The following is a 23,121-nucleotide window of genomic DNA, read 5'->3' as shown; positions in this document are numbered from 1 at the left end:
TGATACTTGTGTGTAATTGGAATTTGGAAGGGCTAATTTTCCTAAATGTCCTTCAGTACTACACTCATTATCAAAACTACCTCTTCTACTTCTATATCTGTGTCTATAAATAATAGATATGCACAAATTAATTTGGCGATCGATTTATTAAATTATTGAATATTAATTATGTTAACCCACTTCCAAAAATACAAAACTAGTAGGATAGTACGAACTATGTCTATAAATTGTTTGAGAAATCTGTAAATGATTTATTAAGTAGCTACTTAGGTGGTGAGCATTTAGGAGGAGTAGAAATTGTTGGAAGTGCACTTAAAATTTGTTTGTTTAGTTAGATTAGATTAGAATTAAAAGTAGAAAAGGGAGAAGCGAATGGAGTGTGGCACAAGCACACACAAACCTAAACACAAAGTCTATCAGAAGTTTAAAGGAAACAGACTTTAGTCTATGCTGCAGGTAGGGGTAGGGGTAGGGGTAGGGGTAGGGGTAGGGGTAGGGCTAACCCAAACCCTTTGGAGAATGTGGGTCCCAATTTCTTCTATTATTATTGTTGTTTCCTTTTTGAAAACTACAACAGAAAAAAAAAAAAAAAAAAAAAAAAAAAGGGTCCACTTTCATTAGTTTAGGGTTTTAGGGTTCATCTACTCAAATGGTAGGGTCTCTAATTAGGGAAGGAAATATCAAGGAATTGGTTCCAAAAGACTCTTTACAAAATGGCATTTTCAAGTACACATCAACGAAGCTTGGAGGAACTTTTTCTTTTTCTTTTTTTCTTCTATCTTTATTTCTCTTTGTATATAGAAATTAGCAAACAATTTACAATTTATGAACCGTTTTTCTAACACAAATATCCATTGTATCAATTAAGCCTGTAAATTAATAATTGTATCAATTTAAACATCATACTAATAGTTGTATGGTACCAATTTAAATTCTTAACTTTCACAAATCTATCAAATTAAACCTCAAACTTACGGAAATATTTTAATTTAAACACTTATGACATGTTTGGGGGAAGGATATAAATGAGAGGATTGGGTTATGTAACCCAACCTTGTTTGGGGGAAGAGCTATCATAACCCTAGTTTACCCCCTCAGCCCTTCTTCAACCCTTTCTCAATTATTCTTCAACTCTTCTTCAACTCCCCTTCAACTCTTCCTCAATCCTTCCTCATAACCTTTCTTCCACACATTTTATCATAACACTATCATAACCCTGCCCACATAACCCTTCTCTCAAACATATCTCATCATAATACTATAATAACATTTCCTCTATAGCCATTCCCCCAAACACATCTTATCATAATCCTATGTTTATCATAACCCTAATCCCTCACAACTCAACTCTTTTCCCAAACGACCCATTAACTTTCATAAGTGTATCCAAATAAACATAACAGAGGATTTAAATTGGTATAATCATGTAAGTTTGAGATTTAAATTGATACATTTTTCAAAGTTTAGAGTTTGAATTAATACCATTATTAGTTCATGATCTAAATCGATACAACTTCTATAATTCGTAGTGTAAATTGATATTTAAAAAAAAAAATTAAAGATAACTATTGATGTATTTTATCATCTTATCGAGACGAGAAAAGTTATACAGGTGAACCCTCTCAATTTTATTATTATGGCTTTTATGAGAATAATAAATAAATATATACATATAGACACACACTTGGTGGGTGAAAACTACTAAATGACAAAAAAAGAAAAAAAAAACACTATACGCGATGTTGACATATAAATATTTTGTCAATTTTGTAATTTTTTCAATTCTCGTATAATTATCTCTATTTGTTGAAAAATGAAAAAAAATGTCTAACGCTCATTTTCTTAAATAAAAAAACAAGTCAAATATCAATTTATACCCTTAAATTTTGGGGGTTGTATCAACTTAAACCTTAAACGAATAACATTGTAAATTTGTACTTTGTACTTTAGAGGGTCTATCAATTTAAAGTTTAAATTAAATCCTAAATTAATAGTGGTATCAATTTAAACTTTAAATGCATCAATTTAAACCTTCAACTTTCATATATGTTTAAATTTAAACACTCAAATTATACAAGTGTGTTCAAGTAAAATTAATGTAGAGTTCAATTTGATACATTTATATAAGTTCAAGATGTAAATTAATAAGACTTAAAATGACCTAAAATGATATAATTATTAATTTAAAATTAAAATTGATACCATCGGTAAAATTTAAACTTTTAAATTGATATAATTATTTATTTGTGGTTGAAATGGATCCAAACTGACATATTGAAGCATATAAATGGAAATTTTCCTTAAAAATACTTAATAATTAATTATTAACGTATATTGATGGCATTTAGTATTTAGAAATTTCCCCTTTCTTTCCTTAAAAAGTGCTTTTTTCTTTTTTTTTTTTTTCTTTTTCTTTTTTGTATTTATAAAACTTTTTCTCTCCCACTGAGTTATTTATGGCTTGACAATGATGTATTTGAAACTCACTTTCTTCTCTTAAGTGTGATTTAAGAACAATAAAGGTTGAAATGAAAATTGTGCTAAACACTTTGTAGAAAGATGAGGATGGAATAAAATTAGGATGGACAGCGTGGCATAATTAGATCTCTTTTTCTTTCTTTCTTTCTTTTTTTTTTTTTTTTCTTTTTTTTATGAAAAGTAAATACTTGGTCAATTTCTTTATTTTAGTTTTTCTTTTCCTTTAAAAGAATAACAATAATAATGTTTGCACTTCTAAAAATTAAAATATATATCCACAGCACTTAATTATATAATTAAAGTTCCACAAAAGAAAAAAAAAAGTGAATAAAATTTTGTAAGTATGGGTTTAATTATAATAGATCTCCCTAAAAATAAAAGAAATAATAAATAAAGTCTTTTAAATTGACTAACAATTTTGATCATTGTTTTTTTTTCCAAATAGAGAAAATGAATGTGAATATATAGTTTAGAAAGGCAGGGGACTTGCATTACAAGTTTAGAGGTCCTTATGCTACAAGTTTGTGGAAATGATAGTGGTGAACTTTTGCTTGTCTTCTCAAGAAAAAGATAAATGAAAGATAAAGGGCTTCTATTTTTACAAAAAAAAAAAAAAAAAAAAAAAAAAAAAGTACTTTTATTTATAAGAAAAAAATACTATGCCAAAAAAACATCCCTCAAATAATTTTATAATTTTATTTTAAATAATTATTTGACATTATAAGTTAAAAAAATAGATTCCAAAAGTCATTATAACCTCTTTAAAACTTTTTTTTTTTAATTTTGTATATCATCGTTTAAAAAAAAAAACAAACAATAAATAAATACTTATTTATAAAAATTCAGAAATTAAGAATGTACCGAGCTATATACACAAATATGTTAGATCCAAAGTTTTTATAATTAAGATCCATATAATAACTATAACAAAATTTCATTCATTTTATGCTTCCACAAATTGTGACGTAGAGACTGTCGTTTTGTACATACCTTAGATGGACACCTCTCTGAAGTTGCAATAGAGGTCACCAACCTAGGTCATAAGTTTTCATGATCGCTCATTGACCTCGTCCAGGTAAGTATTAAATTTCATTTATTTTATGATCAATAAGAAGTCCCTCTTTCATATCTACTCTGATTGGTTTACTCTTTGATTCTTTTTCTCTAAAAAAAAAAAAGGAAAGATCGTTGCATCATGAATCATTCGAATTATATAGTCTGAAAGGTCAAATGTATATATCTAGATTGCTATATGGTCAAAAATAAATATATATATATATATATATATATATATATATATATAACTTTTGTATCACTTTTTTCTTCAACTATGGCCCTCCATATATAATGACCTACCCTACTTTCACATATAATTTAACAACCTCTCCTTTTTCAAAGGTTTAAATCTCTATTCAATCTAACTACAAAATAAGTTTTAAGTTGGTTGTATTTGATACTTGAATTTTCAAAATTCCATTTATCTTGAGTTTCTACACTTTTAGATAAATATTTCTTTTGATATCAACCATTATTAAGATTTACCTAACAATTTTGTTAAAGAACTACTATGGAAGTAATTAGTATTATTCATAATGTAAATTTTGAGGGTCAAAATGTGAGTTAAGCCAATACACAAGAAGGAAGAAAAAGAAGAGTAAAAGTTAAGGTTGGTTTGGTTTGTTTTATAAATGGGAACATATATTTGGTTTGACATTATTGTGACAATTCAAAGTAAATTAAAATGTTGTATTGAAGGAAATTAATTATTGCATGTAAGACTTATTGTCATTCATAATTTCTAAAAATGGAGTAATTGATCATGTTACTGTTTAACTTAATAAATACAATTTTAATTATATTTTACTAATTTAAGCCACGGGTAATCACTTACTTAAAAAAAATTATTGTAAACGTAAAACTGTTAAAAATATTTATAAAATACAGTAAAATTTTAAATTGTATCTATGACAATTTGTGTCCACTAATATTATTAATAATACATCTAAAATTTTACTATATCTTTTAAATATCTAGCTTCATTTTGTTCCGTTTAAAAATATTCTTTTATTTATTAGTATTTTCTTTTTAGTTTAAAAATATTGATTTTCTTTCTTTTTTTTTTTTTTTTTCTTTTGCCAAATCTGAAAATAGTTTTACGACAACTTCTCCTAATTCTATTGTTTTCTTAAATCTATTTTTATCTAATGTTTAAAATAATTAAGCGAAAAAAAAATAAGAACTAAAAAATGTTTAAATAAAAATGAGTGTTGTTTTAAAATATTTTCTTCTATTCGATCCATACGAATTTTTAGTATAAAATCCTTAAAAAATTAAAATTAACTTGACTATCAAATGAATTACACCCAGTTAAAAAAAAAATAGTGTTTTCAAAATAATAAAAAAAAACTATTTATACTTTCATAAAAAAATTGCTAAATTTGTTACTAATCCAAAATATTTTGTCCACTTTGATGTTAATTTTGACGATGTTTCTTAAAAAAAATTAATTAAATATAACTATTGTCTAAAAGTAGAAGTTGTTATAGATAAACATAACAACTAATTTAAAACTAGAAAATCATGCATAATAATAATAATAATAATAATTATTATTATTATTATTATCTTCATCGTAACACATGCATCACTAACTTTGTCTTTAATCTTAACAAAATTACAAAAAGGAAAATCTTTGCATTGACCAATTACTCTTAGTCTCATAATGGTGGCTGCTCTAAGCTTGAAGAAATAATACACACATAATTAATAATAATGTCCATATCTATAGCAAATGCCAAATGACTACATCTATATGGTAGCAATGGCTATGACTCTTTAGTGATATGTTATCATTCATTCATACCTAAAAGATCCAAATTTATATTTATATATATATGTATTGCATAAATTGGACGGACTATATAGTAATTTTAATTTATCGATGAAATGAGCTAATTTGGAATAAGTGAAAACATTATTATAAACTAGAGGATAACTAAAGCTAGCCTAATTAACTATATTTTAATGGTATATTTGTTTGAAAATTTATGTGCTGCTTTTATATGTACCGATGTTGTTTGGATTGTCAACAAAATGTCCATTTAAAATTAAAAGTATCGATTGGCTTGATATGAGGGTAAAAATCCCATTAGCTTATAAATGAATGTTCTAAAATATTTTATTTTAGTATGCATTAGGGTGTTGTCACTGTTTTAGGGGTAGTTTGATAACAATGTAGTTTTCTGTGCAAAAAGTATAATAATTGTTTGTTTCGATTGTCCCAAGTAGCTAGTTTGTTTATAATTATGTGTGACTTTCTCATCAATTGATTTCTAATTATTCAAAATGATTCATATGGTTGAAGTGTTACGTTTTTTTAGTACAGTAATTAGAGGTTGGGTGATTCGAGTCTCCCATCTCTACGATGGAATAATGGAATATCATGTCAATTATTGTTGAGTTAATAAATTTGTTTTGACTTGAATCATTACGTTAATATTTTAGTAATTCGTCAGATCCAAAGATGAATGCATTGTTTTCTCATATATGTATAATTAATTCTCAGAAAATATGAAATTATTTTCTTGAACAAGTTATTGTAAAATTAGTTTGATTTTATTCCTATAAAAAGAATACAGAACTAAAGTGATCAACACTAAACTAAATTCTACATTTATTTAGAATTGCATACATGTATCGACATATAATCAAATTAATTGTTGTATGGTTCATATTATATATATTTATTTATTTATATGAAATTAGACTAATGTGAATGTTTATTATCGATAAAATCCAAAATTTTTGTTACGTGTTATTAAATATTTTGATTCATTTGTTATATTTAAAAATATTCTTAAAATATTTATGTTATCACATCTACGTCGAGTTGTATCAATTTAGACAGAACTATAAACTTAAATAAACATCATCACATTTTTTAACATCGTATTGAATTTTCTATTTATTTACTGATTTTAGTAAATGAAACTTAGAAACTTAGGAAAAATATATTTGAAGTCCAAAGGTTTTGAGTCTAGTCTTTATTTAGTTAGTAGGTTTCAAAATATTACGTATGTAATCTTTAAAATTTTATTTTAGTTTCAATTTAGTCCCTTAGTATCAAAATGTTACAATTTTGATTTTAGTTTTTTTCTAATTTGGTCCCTAGATTTTAATTCAATATTTTACATTTTTATATCTTTAAAAATTTTCATTAAATATGTACCTACAAACACTGATGTGTCGGTGTCAAATTAATTTAAATTAATTATGAAATAAAAATTTTAATTTAATTTTAAAAGCTATGAAAACAGTAAAACATAATTAATTATAATTCATTTAATTATTTTAAATTTATCAACACATGAACATTGAGACAAAAAAAAAAAAAGTATTCAGTGAAATTATGAGATTTAAAGTGAAAATATTAAAATCTAGTGATTAAATTGAAGCAAAAGTCAAATGTCAATTGTCAATGATAAAATTGTAACATTTTAAAACTTATAAACTAAATCAAAATCAAACTCAAAATTTTAAAACTAAACCGATAACATATTGAAACTTACTATAAAAAAAAAATAGATCCAAAATAGAAGAATAAAAACATTTTTTAATACAAAGATATTTAAAAAAAATAGAAAAATTATAAAAAATAGATAAAATATTTAAAATCATACAAAATCAATTATAATAAATTTTTATTTTGAAAAGCTTTGAGTAAACGGTTTGGTCTATTATTATTACTATTATTTGGAAAAAAATATATAATAAGAAATATAATTTTATTTACTAAATGAAACTTAGTGCTTGAATATGAGATTTAAATTGAATTTTTTAAAATATAAAAAAGTTGGTAAATTATTTATAGTAAAAGATGAAATTTATTATACTTATTTAAATATTTTATCAAATATTCTGTTTTTTTTTTTACAAATTTTCACAATTTAAACGTTTCCAAATAATATTAATGTATATAAAAAAATGATATTTAAAAAAGATAAAAAATAAAATAAAATAAAGGTAAGTATAATTTATTGAAAAGGAAAATTGAAGTTGTTAAGCACGTGGGGTCAAGTCAAAGGACCAGTCTAATACCAACGGAGTCTAAATAGACGGCCACATAGCCATAGCCAATAACCAACCAACCTTCATTTACTTCCCAATAAACGCACCATCATTACATTACATTACATTACATGAACCAACATACATACATACATGAACGCCACATCATACATTCAAGCTTTTGTTATAAATACCCATTTCATTCCCTTTTCCCTCTCTCCAAGCAAACCGACTTCATAGATAGACTTAAACATAACAAATGGGTGAGGTTAGTTACAAACCCCAATTTCCATACGCTTTACGCTTCTTTTCCTTCTTCATCAATTCAATTCTACGTTTTCCTGTTTTCATTTTTGCTGTTCCTTTCGGTTTCAGAAAGTCCTTGAAGCTCCTAAGAATAATGACGGGGAGAAGAAGCCCGCCGATGCCGGTCAGAAGAAAGACGATGGTGCAGTCACTGCCGTTTTTAAGATCGATATGCATTGTGACGGTTGTGCTAAGAAAGTTAAACGAGTTGTGAAGCATTTGGATGGTGAAAATTCATTTGACTTTAACGATTATTGAAATTTTCTTTTCATCTATCTCTACTCTGGAAACGATTTTGAGAAACGTCTCGAGGAATATTCTGCGATTTTCGTATTTTGATTGTCGATTTACTCAAATATGATTTCGGATAGGGATTTGTGTTGATCGATTTGATATTTTATTTCTTTGGTTTCGTCTCTGGTTGGTTAATTGATGTAATTTACACTCTGATTTTGTAGGTGTGAGTGACGTGAAAGCGGATCCTTCATCCAATAAACTCACCGTTACCGGTAAAGTAGACCCTGCCGTAATCAAAACGAAACTGGAGCAGAAGACGAAAAAGAAAATCGAAATCGTCTCTCCTCAGCCTAAGAAAGAGGGTGGTGGCGATAAGAAACCGGACGAAAAAACCGAGAAGAAGACCGACGAAAAAGCAGAGAAAAAGACTGATGAAAAAGGAGAGAAGAAAGCCGACGGAAAGTCAGAAAAGAAATCTGACGAAAAAGCCGAGAAGAAGCCTGAAGAAAAAAAGTCCGAAGACAAAAAAGCAAAAGAGGTAAAATTACAAAAAAACATTCAACACGTTTTCATGGCGGCGCGTATTAACCACTCGCGAGGCTCTTCTTTTGACTCAGATCTTCGAATTAGCAACTAATTTTTCTCGTTTAATTTCAATTTGTTCGTGGAGCAGAGCACTGTGGTTTTAAAGATGCGATTACATTGCGAAGGTTGCATTCAAAAGATCAGGAAGGCACTCATCAAATTCAAAGGTGAAGAAATTCAACTCTCGTTGAAAAGTCAAAATCAATTGAAAAATCAATTACACAAATCGACAATCCAAAGTACTAATTATTCATCTCTGTTATCTTTACAGGAGTCAATGAGATTTCAGTAGACGCTCAGAAAGATTTGATTACAGTAAAAGGCACCATAGAAGGAAAAGACCTTCAAAGCTACCTCAAAGACAAGTTCAACAGATCCGTCGAAGTAATTCCTCCCAAGAAAGAAGAACCCGCCGCTGGAGGCGAGAAGAAAGAAAAGGAAGCCGGAGGCGGCGGTGGTGAGAAGAAAGATAACGACGGAAAACCCGCCGCCGCCTCCAGCGGTGGAGACGGCGGTGGCGCAAAAGTAGAGGTAGTGAACAAGTACGAGTATAGCGGTTTCTCATATCCGCCTTCGACATTTTATTACGACGCTCCATCTCATTCTCACACTCATCAGTATAGTTACGCCATGGAAGCTCAGCCGAGCTATCCAGTCTATGGCTTCGCAAATTCCAGCGGCTACTACGCAAATCCAAACTACGTTCAGCAAGGTTACTCCACGCCGATGAACGATCATACTCAAATGTTCAGCGACGAGAATCCAAATGCTGCTTGTTCCGTCATGTGAGTAAACCGATGTATCCATGAAGGTTCTTCCTAACGTAATACATACGCTGTAAATGAACTAAAGCTATAAAAAAAATATATAAGAAGAAGAAATAGAGAGTTTTTTTTTTTTTTTCTTTTTTTGTTAATTTTGTAAACTGTCGGCCGGTCGGTGCCGGCCGGTGAGCTGCCGGCTAGTTAGTCCAATTCAATTCATTGGGGGAGTTGGTCGTTCTTTTTCTTATTTTATTGTAGCTTTTGTTCGCTTCAAATATATGACGTCATAAATAGAGTTCTATTACGTGTAATTATGTCTTATGTTCTTTTTAATTTTCTTTCACATTTATTATGCAATTTATCATTGGCTATGAATTAACATTTCTAAAGGAACCAAGAAAAATATTTCAATAAATCAATACAAATAAAAATAATTAGGAGAAAAATATCAAACTTGAGCTCTCGGGTTGTCAAAGTTGTTAAAATTTTCACTTCAGACGTTTCTAAAAGTTTTATTGGTTCAATTTCTCGACTTCTTACTTTACTCATGATATCTTTACAAATAAAATATGTTTTTGAAACTACTTTATTATATGAATTGTAAAAAATGTACGATATGAAATTGATTAAATTCAAATGACATTAGAGTAATGTAATAGTTAATTTGTGCCTTTGTTAATCTTTATTTGTATGCATAACTTTATTTTGTTGGAATTATTGGATTTTTGGAGATTTGTACATTGACTCTTGTTAAAGTGGTAGGGGAATTAGTGAAATTTTAATCAAGAAGTTTTCTTCTTCTTCTTCTTCTTGTTTTTTTTTTTTTAATTGAAACAATTGCTTGTGTTTCAAATTCAATTCAATGAAATTTATATATATAACAAATGAAATACAATACCACTTAACAATTACAAACCATCCAATCCAATTCATAGCCTTCTTAATTGACAATATGTTGTAAGTTTGTAACAGTGTTTGTCAACGATTGCCCACTAATTTTTCTTTCATACATATTTAAAATTCTTTGACATTATCGAAAACGATGCTTATCTGGATAGTATATTTCTATTATATATTTATATCTGATTAATTAATTAGTTTGTCGGTATTTTTAATTAAACTAAATTACCAAAATTAATTTTCCATTAGAAAACACAGACAAAACAAAACATATATTAATTTTTTTAAATATGGTTGACGTTATATAATGCTTTGAGAGTACCAAACTAATAAAGTAGTACAAGTTGAGTGCAATTCGAAAAAACTTTCCATGATTTTTTATTAAAAAATTATGATTAAAAACTCGATTTAAATAAAATAAAAGCTTAATTAATATCTTTTTTTAAAATGGAAAATATAATTTACTTTTTTTTTTTTTATTTCAAAAAGCTCTTCTATCGAATTCTGGGTCTTCCAAACGCTTTAAATTAGATTAACTATAATATATATACAAATCCGATCAATGGGAAAAGAATATTGTGATTGATCAATTATAATAGGAGAATTGAAATTACTCTTCCACATAAACTTAATGTAATAAAATGTTGTCTTCTTAAAAACCTCGTTATAGTATGATAATAAAATTAAAGTTTTGTATGAAACTTACCAAGAAGTCATTACCGTTGAGATTTTGTAGAGGGAATTTCAAAACAATTAATAAATTTTTTTTGAAAGTCTATCATAGATTGGTTTGGTGGTAAAAAGAAAAACATGATTTTACTAATTAACGAATAGTTAATTATAATTAATTTTCGACAACTTTTTTTTTTTATATTCAAATTTTGTAGAATCAAGTGAATTGTTTAATTAGTCGATGGGTTTATAATCTATAATTTGAATACTCACACGAATTAAAAGATAAAATAATATTTATGGTGTACCATTCTTATAATTTAAACTTATAAAAATGTAAACTTGAATTTATTTAGTTAAGGTGAAAGCAATATTTGAAATGATTAAAACAGGGGAAAAGTTAAATGTAAAATCATCATCTACAATGAGGTGACAAAAAATTTCATTATATATATATATATAAAAAAAGGTATAGTGAAGATTGATCACCTCATCCTCCTCTATTATTATTGTTTTTTTTTTTAATTGTGTATTTTGGGTTTGTATATAACGACAAATATTCCCACGCCTGGCTTACCTTTTTTAAAACTATATAACAACTTATATATATATATATATATATATATATATATATATATATATATATTACATCATTTAAGATAGCGACTATCCATTTATTGAAAAAAAAAAATATATATATATATATATATAACAATTTTTATTGACAAATGAGATTCATTATAATATCATTCGACTACCTATGTTGAATACTAAATAAATATCACCTCTAAGTATAGATGTGTATATATACATACATATAAATACATCCATGCATGTGTACTAATTGTATACTTTATAATTTAGTAAAAATAATAGAAGACAGTATTACCATTATGTCAATTATTGTTGTTGGTATTGTTTTACTTTTTCTATATATATCATATAAATAACATAAAGTTAAGTTAAGGGGAGTTGAGTATGTAAATTTTGTTATATGTGTGTGTGTGTGTGTGTGTGTACGAAAACAAAGGAGTTGAGTCATATTGATGTGTCCTAGAGTGATATGAGTCAGCCTTGACAACCAAAGCAATTATTAATTAGAGAAAGAAAAAAAAAATGAAACAATAAAAAGTGGCTCTTCATTATTGTGATGTTTAATGCAGTCTCTTTCTTCTTGTTGTTGCATCTACTTGTCATCCCCATTTTTATTTTTGTATGGAATTTGTTGTGAATAAAGAAAAAAGAAAAAGAGAAAAATCTTCATAATTCATTAAAAAAGAAAAAAATAATAATAATAATAATAATAAATTATAAAGATTTAGAAGTAGACTAGCTAATTAATTGGAGTATTATATCAAAACCAGCCTTCACGTTAACTCCCAAGTTGAAAACTCAATTATTAAAAAATGAAAATCAAAACATGAATGATATTGTAAAGGACAAAGTTGCCACCTCCTACAAAATTGATATATATTAGTGGGAGCTGTTAATGTGATTTTTCATGTCTCAATCACCCCTATTAAAACTGGTTCAAACTTACAATTTTAAAGCTTTATAAAATCAAATTCAAGTTAATAAGTCATGGAATTGATAAAAAATTTAATTAAGAATTAATTGAGCTATATAATGAGTGAATCCCTACTTGTTGGACCAAATGTGTCTCAAGGAAAAATTTGAAAATTCATACATAAATTAATAATAAATTAAGATGGAGTTTAGTATCATATATTAGGGATTGTTATTGAACAATAAATGTATAATTAATGGACGTTTCAAGATATTTATAAATTTTGTATTTAAATTTTAACGCACATTCATTAGAAAATTAATTTGCATTAAATATTGATGTTGATTAAACTAACCTATTCTATTTAAAAGCATGCCTTGTTTTTAAAAAACTATATACAAACATGATCATAAGTTTTGTCTAGTGCAACCATTAGGAAGATAAAAATATCGAAGCATTAATATTTTAAAAGATATGTCATATCAATTATCGTCCAACTAAATTGTATTGTAAATTTATAATTGATGATAATTTTTTTTTAAGTGTGATTAGTTTAATATTTGTAGGGAGTGGTTTTATGTGAGAGTTTTAGTTTGAAAGTGGATTTGGATTTGGGAATATTCCAAGAAGCAAACAAAAAGTTCCACTCTAGAAACGACGCCGTTGACCGCCTTTTCCATATCATCTGCCACGTCATTTTTTTAAAAAAAAAAATAGCGATGGTTTATATTTATATAATACAAACCTTTATTTGTCTATTATCTTTAGTTGTTGATTTTCCAAATTTAATAATCCTATTTTTAATAAATATTAAATTTAATATTTATACAGAATTTAGTAAATAAAAACAACAAATCTTCTTCAAACCATAGTTCACAGACATTTGTAAAGAAAATAAAAGGACAAAGTAGATAAAGATATTTATAATAAAACCAGATCCACGAAATTTTGTCATTTAATAGTTTTTTTTAATGTAAATAGTTTGTTTTTCTATTAAAAAAAATGCTCTTCAAGATGTATAGGTAAAAAATTGAAAAATGAAACAGAATCTAAAGTCTTTAAAATAAATTAACAATTATTAAACAAAATAAATGTATCGCGAAGCTCATCCAACCATTACACATATAAAGTAAATAAAATTCAATAACGGTAAGTATATTCACATATAGTCCAAAGGAAAAGACGGATTTATTAGGTGGCCAGCAGGACACTTGTCTCCCTCATGTTATCGATTTTTATATTTTAATATTAATTTTAAAGTTTCAAATTACAATATATACTAAATAATTCTTTGTTTTTAATAAAAGTATGATTATAGTGTATGTAGTGGTTGTGTTTCCACATTTATAACAAATTACAATTTTTAACATTTGAATTTTTGTAACTATACTTTGGATGCACAATAATTTATTGATTCATAATTAAAAGTTTAAATAAAACTTGGATTTTCCTATTATAATAATGAATAATAAATAATAGCAATAATAATTGGATTATATGGATAGGCTGTTTTTCTTTTTTAAGTATCCAATATATGAATGTGGTTATGCATAATGTCAAAAAGAACTTTTCAAAATTTAGATTGAAGAGGTTGAAAATGACGTAAGCTAATGATTTTGAGAAGAGTAACAAAATACAACGGTGAAGTTAAGATTTAAAGTCATGCCCTAAGTTTCGTAAATATTGGCCGATCAATATATCAACTTTCAATTTTGACTCTTCTCCCTTAAAATGTTTAATAAATAAGCTTTTAATCTTTTGTACGTTCATGCTTCTCAATAAAATTATAGACACTGTCACTGTTTGAAAAATGTAGGTGTTAGGGTTAAATATTGATCAATTGACCTATTTTGATTAAGAATGTGTGCATCATTTGATTGATTGAGACATGCTAAAAGGACAACTTATCACGTTCACAAAGCATAACTTAAACTTAAACTTTGATATAGGCACCCTAGCTTTCTCCTACATCGTAAGAAGTAAGTTGTTTTCATCCAAAAACTATTGCTACAAATAGTTTTTTAAATGAAATTTAAAAAAATACATATATTTTTACGAATTATGCATTAATTTTAGTACAACAAAAGTGAAATAGAATAAGATATTGAACAATGGATCTCTAATGACAAAATCACATCAACATCACTTAATTAAACTCGATACAAACAAATGATCATCGATAATGAAAACTATTTTTTTTTGGTTTGGATTTTTTAATGGAAAAAAAACAAAAAACAAATAGTTAATGAAAATGATATATATAACTTCGGAGCGGTCGCGGATTCTTGTAGACTGTGGTTCTTCAAATTAGCGAACGGCCAAATTGGTCCAAAAGTCTTCACAGTTTGCTTCCTTATAAGAATGGTCTTTTCAATATTTGAACGGTCAATTCTCCAAATTTATTCAAAACTTCTACCCCTAGATTGGCCCAATTCAATTCCAAGCCATTTGTTCAACACAAATACTCCTTTTTATTTATAATATCTATTCAACCCAACATCCAAACACTTTCCTACTCCAATCATTTGGTTTTCATGATTTTTTATCTGTTTAATTTGACTGCAATTCTATTATTTTATTACAAAAAGATTGTAACCAATGTAAAGAAAATGCAAAAGTATTTACAATTCACATACACATGTATACAACGCTATTTAATTTAGTAGTCAAAATTAATGTCGTAGTGTTAAAATATGTAATTATTATTTTTAAGATTTCTATTACTTTTTTTATATAGGTTTAGGGAATTTAAATAGGGAGTATTTTGATTTTCAATACGTACCCGTGTTAGTCGAAGGAAGCTCTTATTGACTTTAGATGAATATAAATTCGATCTATCTTTCTATGAATTATGGTCAATATTTTGACAGTAAAATATATTTGAAGAATTGGATTTAAATTTGGAGGAATATTTTATTTGATAGAGTAGATTAAAAAGTTAATGAAAGGTTGCATGAAATTGTGTGGGTGTAGTTGGAATTCAAAAACCACGAGCCTTTGATTTTGAATTTTCTCTTCTTTTCTTTTCTTTTATTTTATTTTATTTCAATTGCATTCTGACCAATAAACGCAAATGGATAAGGATTCACGTTCTTCTTTTTTTTATTGATAAATTTTGTATTCAACTACCCCTCCAGTTTTCAAATACTATTCTTGTTTTTATCAATCATAATCAAATCAGCATATTAGTCTATCAAATTAATTAATTAAATCGCAAAGTTAGATTGATATATTATTTTGGATTTCTTAAAAACTAAAGTAATTCAAAAAAGTTAAATCATATATATGTATATCTATATATAATTAGAAACAAATCCCCTTCAATATAATATCGATTTTTAAAATTTTACTTTTTTAAAAAATCAAGTTTTTGATTAGTTTTAACCTTTTTTTAGAACAAATATTACATATAAAAAAACAAATAAACTATTTATTTAGATTAAAAATATAAGTATGGAAAGTACCGGTTAAAATAACCGTATAGTTTAAGAGTCACAATTAAATACAATACAATGATTTCTATAATGTTACAACGTATTTATCAAATTAGATAGGATAAGATTTTATATATAGAAAATTAAAATCTTAAAACTTTATAAAGGGATTAAGTTCATAATTTAAAAAAGATATTTTGAATTTAAATAAGAAGATGAACGGTAAAAACCAAGACAATACCGTTGTGAACGAATTCCTCTTAATTTTGAATTATATGGTTCATATTTAGAGTGGAGTGGGATTGATTGGGCTTTGACTCTAGGGTTTGACCATTGAATTAAAAAAAAAGGAAACTCTATCTTCTCTGTCTTCTCATGCTCACTCCTCCCATTGCCGCCCAGCCAGTCCGACTCCGTTGGCGTCAACCGACCCACCAGCCCTCCTTTCTCAACGCTAAGTCTCAATCGTTCTTTCCCATTCCCTCTCTCCATTTCTCTCACTCATGGCCACCCAACCGTAGCAAACGCCAGACTTTCGCCCAACTCCGCCGCCGTCCCTGTCTCCGCAGGCCACGACCACCGCACGCCGTCTTCGTATATCCGCCTTTGGTTGGTTATGATTCCCTTCCCTTCTCGTTTATCCTTCTCTCTCTATTTAACTCTCGATCTCTCTATCTCCATCTTCTTGTTCCAGCCCTATCCGCCACAGCCCAGAATCGCCGCTGACGTTCTTCAAGCTCGTCGCTGCCGCGGTAACTTCTCGTCGATCGCCGGCGCTGTTTGTTCTCGTACTAGTTAAGAGTTTCTGAGGGATTTTTGGGTTTCATTGGTAATTCTTGATCACCCACTAAGTTTGAACAAAAACTTAGGTCACTCATATTGTTTTGATGTTAAATTCTAGGGATTAGGCGCGTAGATTCGGCTGTTCAATGACTTTTTGTCATGTATTGCCCTCTAAAATCCTTTCATTGTTCTTGAAGTCACTTGTAATGGAACTCTTATTGTTTATGAATCGGTTTGAATCATTATGTGTAGTTTTGAAGTGGATTTGAATTAGCCCACAATTTGGATAAATTGTTTAAAGAAATGGATGAATTTACGTTTTGAAATATGAGCATAAAGGTCAAAGTTATTTTGGCTTGTGTTTTAGGTTTGGAGTAAGGTTTCTCTAAGTCAAAAGGACTCTATATTGGAATGCCTATGTGCTAATCCAGAATTATATAGATATTATTTTTGGCTGGGTAAAGCAAAGGGAAAGTTTTATTCAAAATGCCAGTTATCATTTACAACAGAGAGAAGCCTATCATTTAAAGACTTTCTAAACCAACCTACAACTTGCTGGACATGTTTAAAAACAAACTTAAAGGCCTAAGAGGCGGGCCCTAACAAAACAAGGGAAAAAACAAGTTGGGAAGGCATGAACCACATCATTGACCTTGCAAAAACAAGTTTAGAAAGCTTGTTTGTTTTGCTTTTACTGATTGATAAAAATTTATAAGCATGCTATGTAAATTTCATGTGTTATGATAATTGTTTTTGGGACCCTATTAATTATTGCATTTTGTATGCTAGATCATACTTACTAGTAGCTTTATACATACCAGTTTGTGTGCCTGAGCGTGCATCTTAGAATGTGTCATTTTCAGCTGATTTCATTTTTCAATTATCGTGCATGTAGTAATGACTTCAGTTAGAGGTCTTGGAAAGTTGGGTAGTTACTATGATTCTCTAATTGGAACGACGTGGAATGCATTTTATGGAAATCACTAGCTAGAAGCCTAGAAAAGGAAACATAATTCACTTCTTCACTACTCAAAATTTGGAAGCAGTAGTCGCCGTAGCCAAAAGGAGATGGAGGACAAGGAGAAGAAGGGGCTAGAAGGCACTGGTTCGTGTCTTCCAGTCAATCACCATGGCAACTTGAAGAGTGCTTCTAGCGATCAAGATTTCAAGGATGTTCTTCTTCAAATCAAGTCCTCCAAAACCACTGTAAGCTTCCTTATAATTCCCCATCAAATTTTGTTGCGCATTTCCCTAGTTTCAAGGTTTTCTTGGGTACTTTGTTGTTTGATTTTCATTATTCCATTACTCTGCAGGCAGTTATCAATTATGGGGCATCTTGGTAAGTCCAAACCTTTTTAGAGGATTGAACACAAAGTGTTTAAGGTTTTTCCTGTTTGACAAATATTAAAAGACTCGTAGAGAACAAAGAAAGGAAGTTAGAGACGACGTAATACTAGAATAAGAAATGCCTTTGCCTCTCTCCCAAGTCTCAACATAGTGACACGTCTTGCTTCAAATTTCATTTGACCATTCGACTTTGTTCTTAGCAACAGTTTCATCAATGGGGAATTGTAAAATTTTGTTCGATGTACACTGGTAGAAAGAGGACTTAAATTGTGGGATTAATGTTAAAACTTATTAACAAAGCTCTGTTTTCCATTTCAGGGAGCTTATTGCTTGAATCTGGTGCTAAAATTTGACAGTTTGGATTGGCTTGTTGATATATATATATATATATATATATATATATAGTAGAATCTAGGCTTATTAGGTTTCTTCTTGTTGGTTTCAGGTGTCGTGTGTGCAGTCAGATTCTTCCAGCATTTTGTCGATTGAGTAACAATTTTCCGAAAGTTTCTTTCATCTATGCAGACATTGATGAATGCCCAGAAACAACTCAACACATTCGTTACACTCCGACATTTCATTTTTACCGTGACGGTGAAAGAGTGGATGAGATGTTTGGTGCTGGGGAGGAACGACTGCACGACAGGTTGTGGTTGCACTCTTAAAGACAAGATAGGTTGAGCACCATATTATTATCCCTAATTATTAGGAAGGAATGCGCACTATATAGCTACATTGCTAATGGCTTTGTTTTGGTATTTGATCTTCAAAGATTGAGCTTGTTTGTTGAATCTCATTTTCCTTGATAAACATAATGGTTTGAGCTAGTTTTTCCCCTTTTGAAGGCATGTAGAACAGTTACGGTTGTCGATGTTAGGTTTGTTTTGATTTCGATTAAGTTGCTACATGCTCGTCATGTATCGACTCCTGATCAAAGTCAAGTTTTAAAAGAACTGATACCTATATAGTAAATTTATAATGGGTACGTAATTTCGTCTTACATTTGTTATTTTTTACAACTTCTTTTGTCGTCATACATTTGTTATTTCTTGTAACTTCTTTTGTTACTAATCTCATCACGTGGCGGCATGTTTGTTAATAGTACAAGCACCGTGTGTATGCTCATGCTCATTCTGGCATGGAGAATATTTGTTGTAGGTGAATTTTTTAAGCAAAAGAAACCAAAGAAATTGTAAATAGTAACAGGAAGAGAATAATATCGTATATAGATTTGGTAGATCTCAACTTGTCTATTCACTTTAGTTTACAAGAAAAAAAAGAACCTTATGAACGGAAAACATTGTACAGAAAAAATTGTATGCGAATTTTTTTTTTATTTTTATTTTCGTAATACACACTAATGATTGTAATGATTGTTACATGCTATATTACGTTGTTAGCTTAAACTTCTGGATTAATGATTAAATTGGTAATTTAAGATATTATCAAAGCATGCGGTTTAGAGTTCAAGCTCCTGCAACTAAAATTTTCTTCACTCATCAACTCAAGTTCCATGATCAATTAATGATTTAAGAATGATTATTTATAGATGCTATATAGAGTCAATTAGAGTTTGGCTAAAGAAGCTTTATAGTTTTCAAGTGAGCTTAGCATCAAATTTTTGTGGCCATTTGTGAGCAGGGAGGAGGTTAAAATTTAATCATTTTGATTAATAATTAGGCTAAATTATCTCTATACTAGAGGGATTCGGGAGAATCATTTTTTGCCTTTTTTATCCCTTCTACATATTGAAAATTCCAATCATACCCATAATCAAACTTTGTCTATGTAGGTTACATATTGAAAATGGAGGTTTCAATTGATATCGATCCACTTTATGACTTAATAATAAGCAATTGAAAAGGTTAACTTATGCATTCTCCTCCGTTAATCATTGAAGTTAATTAAAAAGACTTGTTATCGTTATATATTATAATTATGTCTATAAGTAATAAATGAAATATGTCCGCATTCTAAATTCATTAAATTTTCTCTTTAACTTTTCAAATTCTACACCAAATTGAATATGTCACATTTTTCTCTTCCATCCCTATAAATAGTTTCACATATTTTCAAGAGTTTTATTGCTAAGCAAAGAAGAATTGTATCAAATGGTTTGATTCGAGGTATATTTTAATCTTATATTCAATTTCTTTTTTTCTAAAATATATTTATGTATTAACTTGAAAGTCGGCTTAAGAAAATATCATTGTTTTTTTTTTTTTTAGTTTTATGATACGAATTTGTTGTATACAAAAAAAATTTGTAAATGAAACTATTACAAAACACGTGCATTTTTAGTATTACTTTTGTACCAATTTATCTTATATCTTACTACTTAATATGGAGAATCATTTTCAAACCATTTTGTCCAAATGATATTTCTCTATGGAGAATCATTTTTAAACCATTTTGTCTAAATGATATTTGTAACGACCCAACTCCTTATACTGAGTCGAAGTCATTACTAAATGTAGAACAAGTGGTTTAAGTCATAAAATTTAGTAAAACGCATAAGGTTTGAGAAATTTATTTATGAAAATCCAAACAAAGTAATATGCAAAAAAAAATGAAATTTCGTTCTAAAGTTCTACTCGGGCCCTATCTACTTTTAAAAATGGTAAATAGTGAAGAATATTCAAATTCAGGTACTAACGTCAAAAACAAGAATAAGCGGAAGCAGAAATCCCTATGGCTCACCACGGTCACTTCTGGTCGCTCGCCAGCTTGCCTTTGCCCTTACCTCGTCCTCTACCTGAAAACATGACATGAAAAGAGTGAGTATAAAATACTCAGTAAGGGACCCACTACTAGTCCCACTAGGTGCCTGTTAGCTTCCTGTCAGAGTCCTGTAACTGGTACCCAATCTCTGGCACGTTTCCGAACACGTGCAACATGCACTCCCGTAGGGACGTAACTCTGGTCTTCGGTGCCCCGGGGGACACCTAGGACAATCGGGATGCGAGGACCCCGTCGAGTCACTCGAGTCATATCTATATCCATGCTAGACTGGTGTCCCGTCGGACCGCACAGTCCTAAATAGGTGGTGATCCCGAAGGACACCCATGCAGGTACGACTCTAACAAGTTAAGCTAACAGGTACCCTAATCGCAGTATACATACACATGACATCATCATATAACATAACAGATAAATCATCATTACACTCTCCATCTCGACACCCGTCGTACAGCCATAACAGTTCTCGTCATCACAACATCATGCTATAATATAACCATATCATCAATCGCGTCATACTATCATTAATTTCATGCATCGTACAGTCTAGTCCTCAACATGCACAATTGAAGGTATACGTGACCTCATAATTCTAAACATGGAGCTAGTAGTAGAAATCTCTTACCTGGAGATTTACTTGGCGAGTTCTAACCGCGAGGCAAGTGTGCTTTCCAAGCAACAAGGTCTTAACTGTTTAATACGCCAAAATTCGTAATTAAGTCACCAACGACTAACGGTTCAAAACTCAGTGAAATGACTTACCCTAGAAAGAGGTTGCAATGCTGAGCCCCTACTGAAGAAATCCCACGCTGCAGCAGTTACTTGGTCCAAGACGTCCCTTAAGGAAAATAATTTAATTTAATTCCAAATTAAATTATTTAGTGTCCAAAAACATTGAGTCTTACTGGGTAATGCCAAAGTAATTAATTTAATTACCAAAAATTGGATGGAAGGAGCCAAATTAGGCTTGGCGGCTCGGTTGGAAAGAGAACAGGGACCGGCTCGGCTTGCAGTGCAGGCGGCGCGGCGTGGCTTGCACGTGGAGAGGGCTGGGCACGTGTGGGCACGGACGCGGGTTCGGGTTCGGGCGAGCGGGCGTGGAGTAGTTCCAGGTTCGGACGAGCGGGCGTGGAGCGGTTCCGGGTTCGGGTTCGACGGCTGGAGGTGCGCGGCTGACTACCGTCGACTGCTGCTGCTCGGCGACTCGATAGGACGCAGCTCACGCGACGGCTGGCGCACGATCCGGCTGGGCTGCTCGGCGACTCGGCAGGACGCGGCTGGCTGACGGATCGGCTGCGGCTCCTCAACACCTGATCGGAGCGACGCTACGCGACTCGGCTGCTCTGCCTCGGATCGAAGCGGCGCGACGAGTTTCGGCTGGCAGACACGGCGCGGCGTGCGTAGCTGTCCCTAGGCGTGCGATGGCTTGACTCGGTTTAAATTCTCCGGCGCGGCTGGGAGGGTGGTGTCGGCTCGGTGGCATGCGTTGGTCGATCGGCGGCGGCGGCTATGGTGAGAGCAATTTGGGGCTAGGTTTTCTTGGGAAGGTGATGAGTTTCACGCCTCCCAATGCCCCCTTTTTAAAAGAATCAAAAATAAAAAAAATAAAATAAAACCCACACAAAAATACTTTCTTTTCTTCTTTTATTACTATTTTCTTTTCTACTTTAATCCAATAGCAACCCTCCTCTCTCTCTCTTCATTAAAGCCACATTTGACCCTTTCCAAAGCATTAATTAATTTGTTACTTCACAATTAATTAATTTATTTCATCCTTAAACTTCAATAATTAAAAATAATCAACCAAGGAAAACTTTACCCTTAATTAAGTGTAAGGTCAAGATGGTCCTATTCCATAACAACTTTTGAATCTACTGGGACGTTACAATATTTCTCTAATTTCAATTATGTTTTTTACTTAATTCTTGTTTATGTTAATATTTTATATTTTTATTGATTAAGAAGTTTTAGAATTAATTAATAGTGTGTTTCTTAAAACATTTAGTCTTAAATATACGATAGTTGCATTTGTTTTTAAACATAAAAATTGTTGTTATTGAATATTTTAGAATAGGTTGATAATTTAAGAAAAATCACTCACGTACACAATGCAATGAGCCTGTCTTAATTTTTAAAACAAATAGAAAAATATTACTTATGACATATTAAGGTTAAAATGATCTCATTGTTATTAACTATTAAAAAAAATAAAAAAAATATTACTTATGACACGTGAAAGTTAAAATGATCTAAGTATTATTATTATTAAAATAAAATAAAAATATTAATTATTTATTATCTT

General features: G+C 29.8%; 2 protein-coding genes and 1 non-coding gene across 7 annotated transcripts; 2 read left to right on the top strand and 1 right to left on the bottom strand.

The window, feature by feature from the left end:
• Positions 1–3,403: 3,403 nt before the first annotated feature.
• On the bottom strand, positions 3,404–3,561 carry LOC127150799 (U1 spliceosomal RNA). The gene has a single exon (XR_007823381.1). It is a non-coding gene; the product is annotated as a U1 spliceosomal RNA (small nuclear RNA).
• A 4,100-nt stretch (positions 3,562–7,661) lies between these two features.
• On the top strand, positions 7,662–9,748 carry LOC103500821 (heavy metal-associated isoprenylated plant protein 6-like). 2 transcript variants are annotated; one of them, XM_008464250.3, is made up of 5 exons: positions 7,662–7,808; positions 7,921–8,077; positions 8,310–8,626; positions 8,762–8,840; positions 8,945–9,748. In XM_008464250.3, the coding sequence occupies exons 1-5, from the start codon at positions 7,677–7,679 to the stop codon at positions 9,460–9,462; spliced, it is 1,203 nt and encodes a 400-aa protein (XP_008462472.2). In that variant the 5' UTR covers positions 7,662–7,676; the 3' UTR covers positions 9,463–9,748. The 2 variants fall into 2 exon arrangements, with proteins under 2 accessions (XP_008462472.2, XP_008462473.2); XM_008464251.3 differs by having other exon boundaries at positions 7,667–7,813.
• A 6,513-nt stretch (positions 9,749–16,261) lies between these two features.
• On the top strand, positions 16,262–19,080 carry LOC103500822 (thioredoxin-like 3-3). Of its 4 annotated transcripts, none has more exons than XM_008464256.3 (5): positions 16,262–16,559; positions 16,645–16,702; positions 17,780–17,939; positions 18,047–18,072; positions 18,526–19,080. In XM_008464256.3, the coding sequence occupies exons 3-5, from the start codon at positions 17,802–17,804 to the stop codon at positions 18,743–18,745; spliced, it is 384 nt and encodes a 127-aa protein (XP_008462478.1). In that variant the 5' UTR covers positions 16,262–16,559; positions 16,645–16,702; positions 17,780–17,801; the 3' UTR covers positions 18,746–19,080. The 4 variants fall into 4 exon arrangements, with proteins under 4 accessions (XP_008462478.1, XP_008462475.1, XP_008462476.1 ...); XM_008464253.3 differs by having other exon boundaries at positions 17,629–17,939; XM_008464254.3 differs by having other exon boundaries at positions 16,645–16,779.
• The last annotated feature ends 4,041 nt before the right edge of the window (positions 19,081–23,121 follow it).

This window comes from Cucumis melo, chromosome 8 (assembly GCF_025177605.1).
Source record: "Cucumis melo cultivar AY chromosome 8, USDA_Cmelo_AY_1.0, whole genome shotgun sequence".
NCBI classification, from domain to species: domain Eukaryota; kingdom Viridiplantae; phylum Streptophyta; class Magnoliopsida; order Cucurbitales; family Cucurbitaceae; genus Cucumis; species Cucumis melo.
This window is presented reverse-complemented; position numbering and strand designations above follow the sequence as displayed.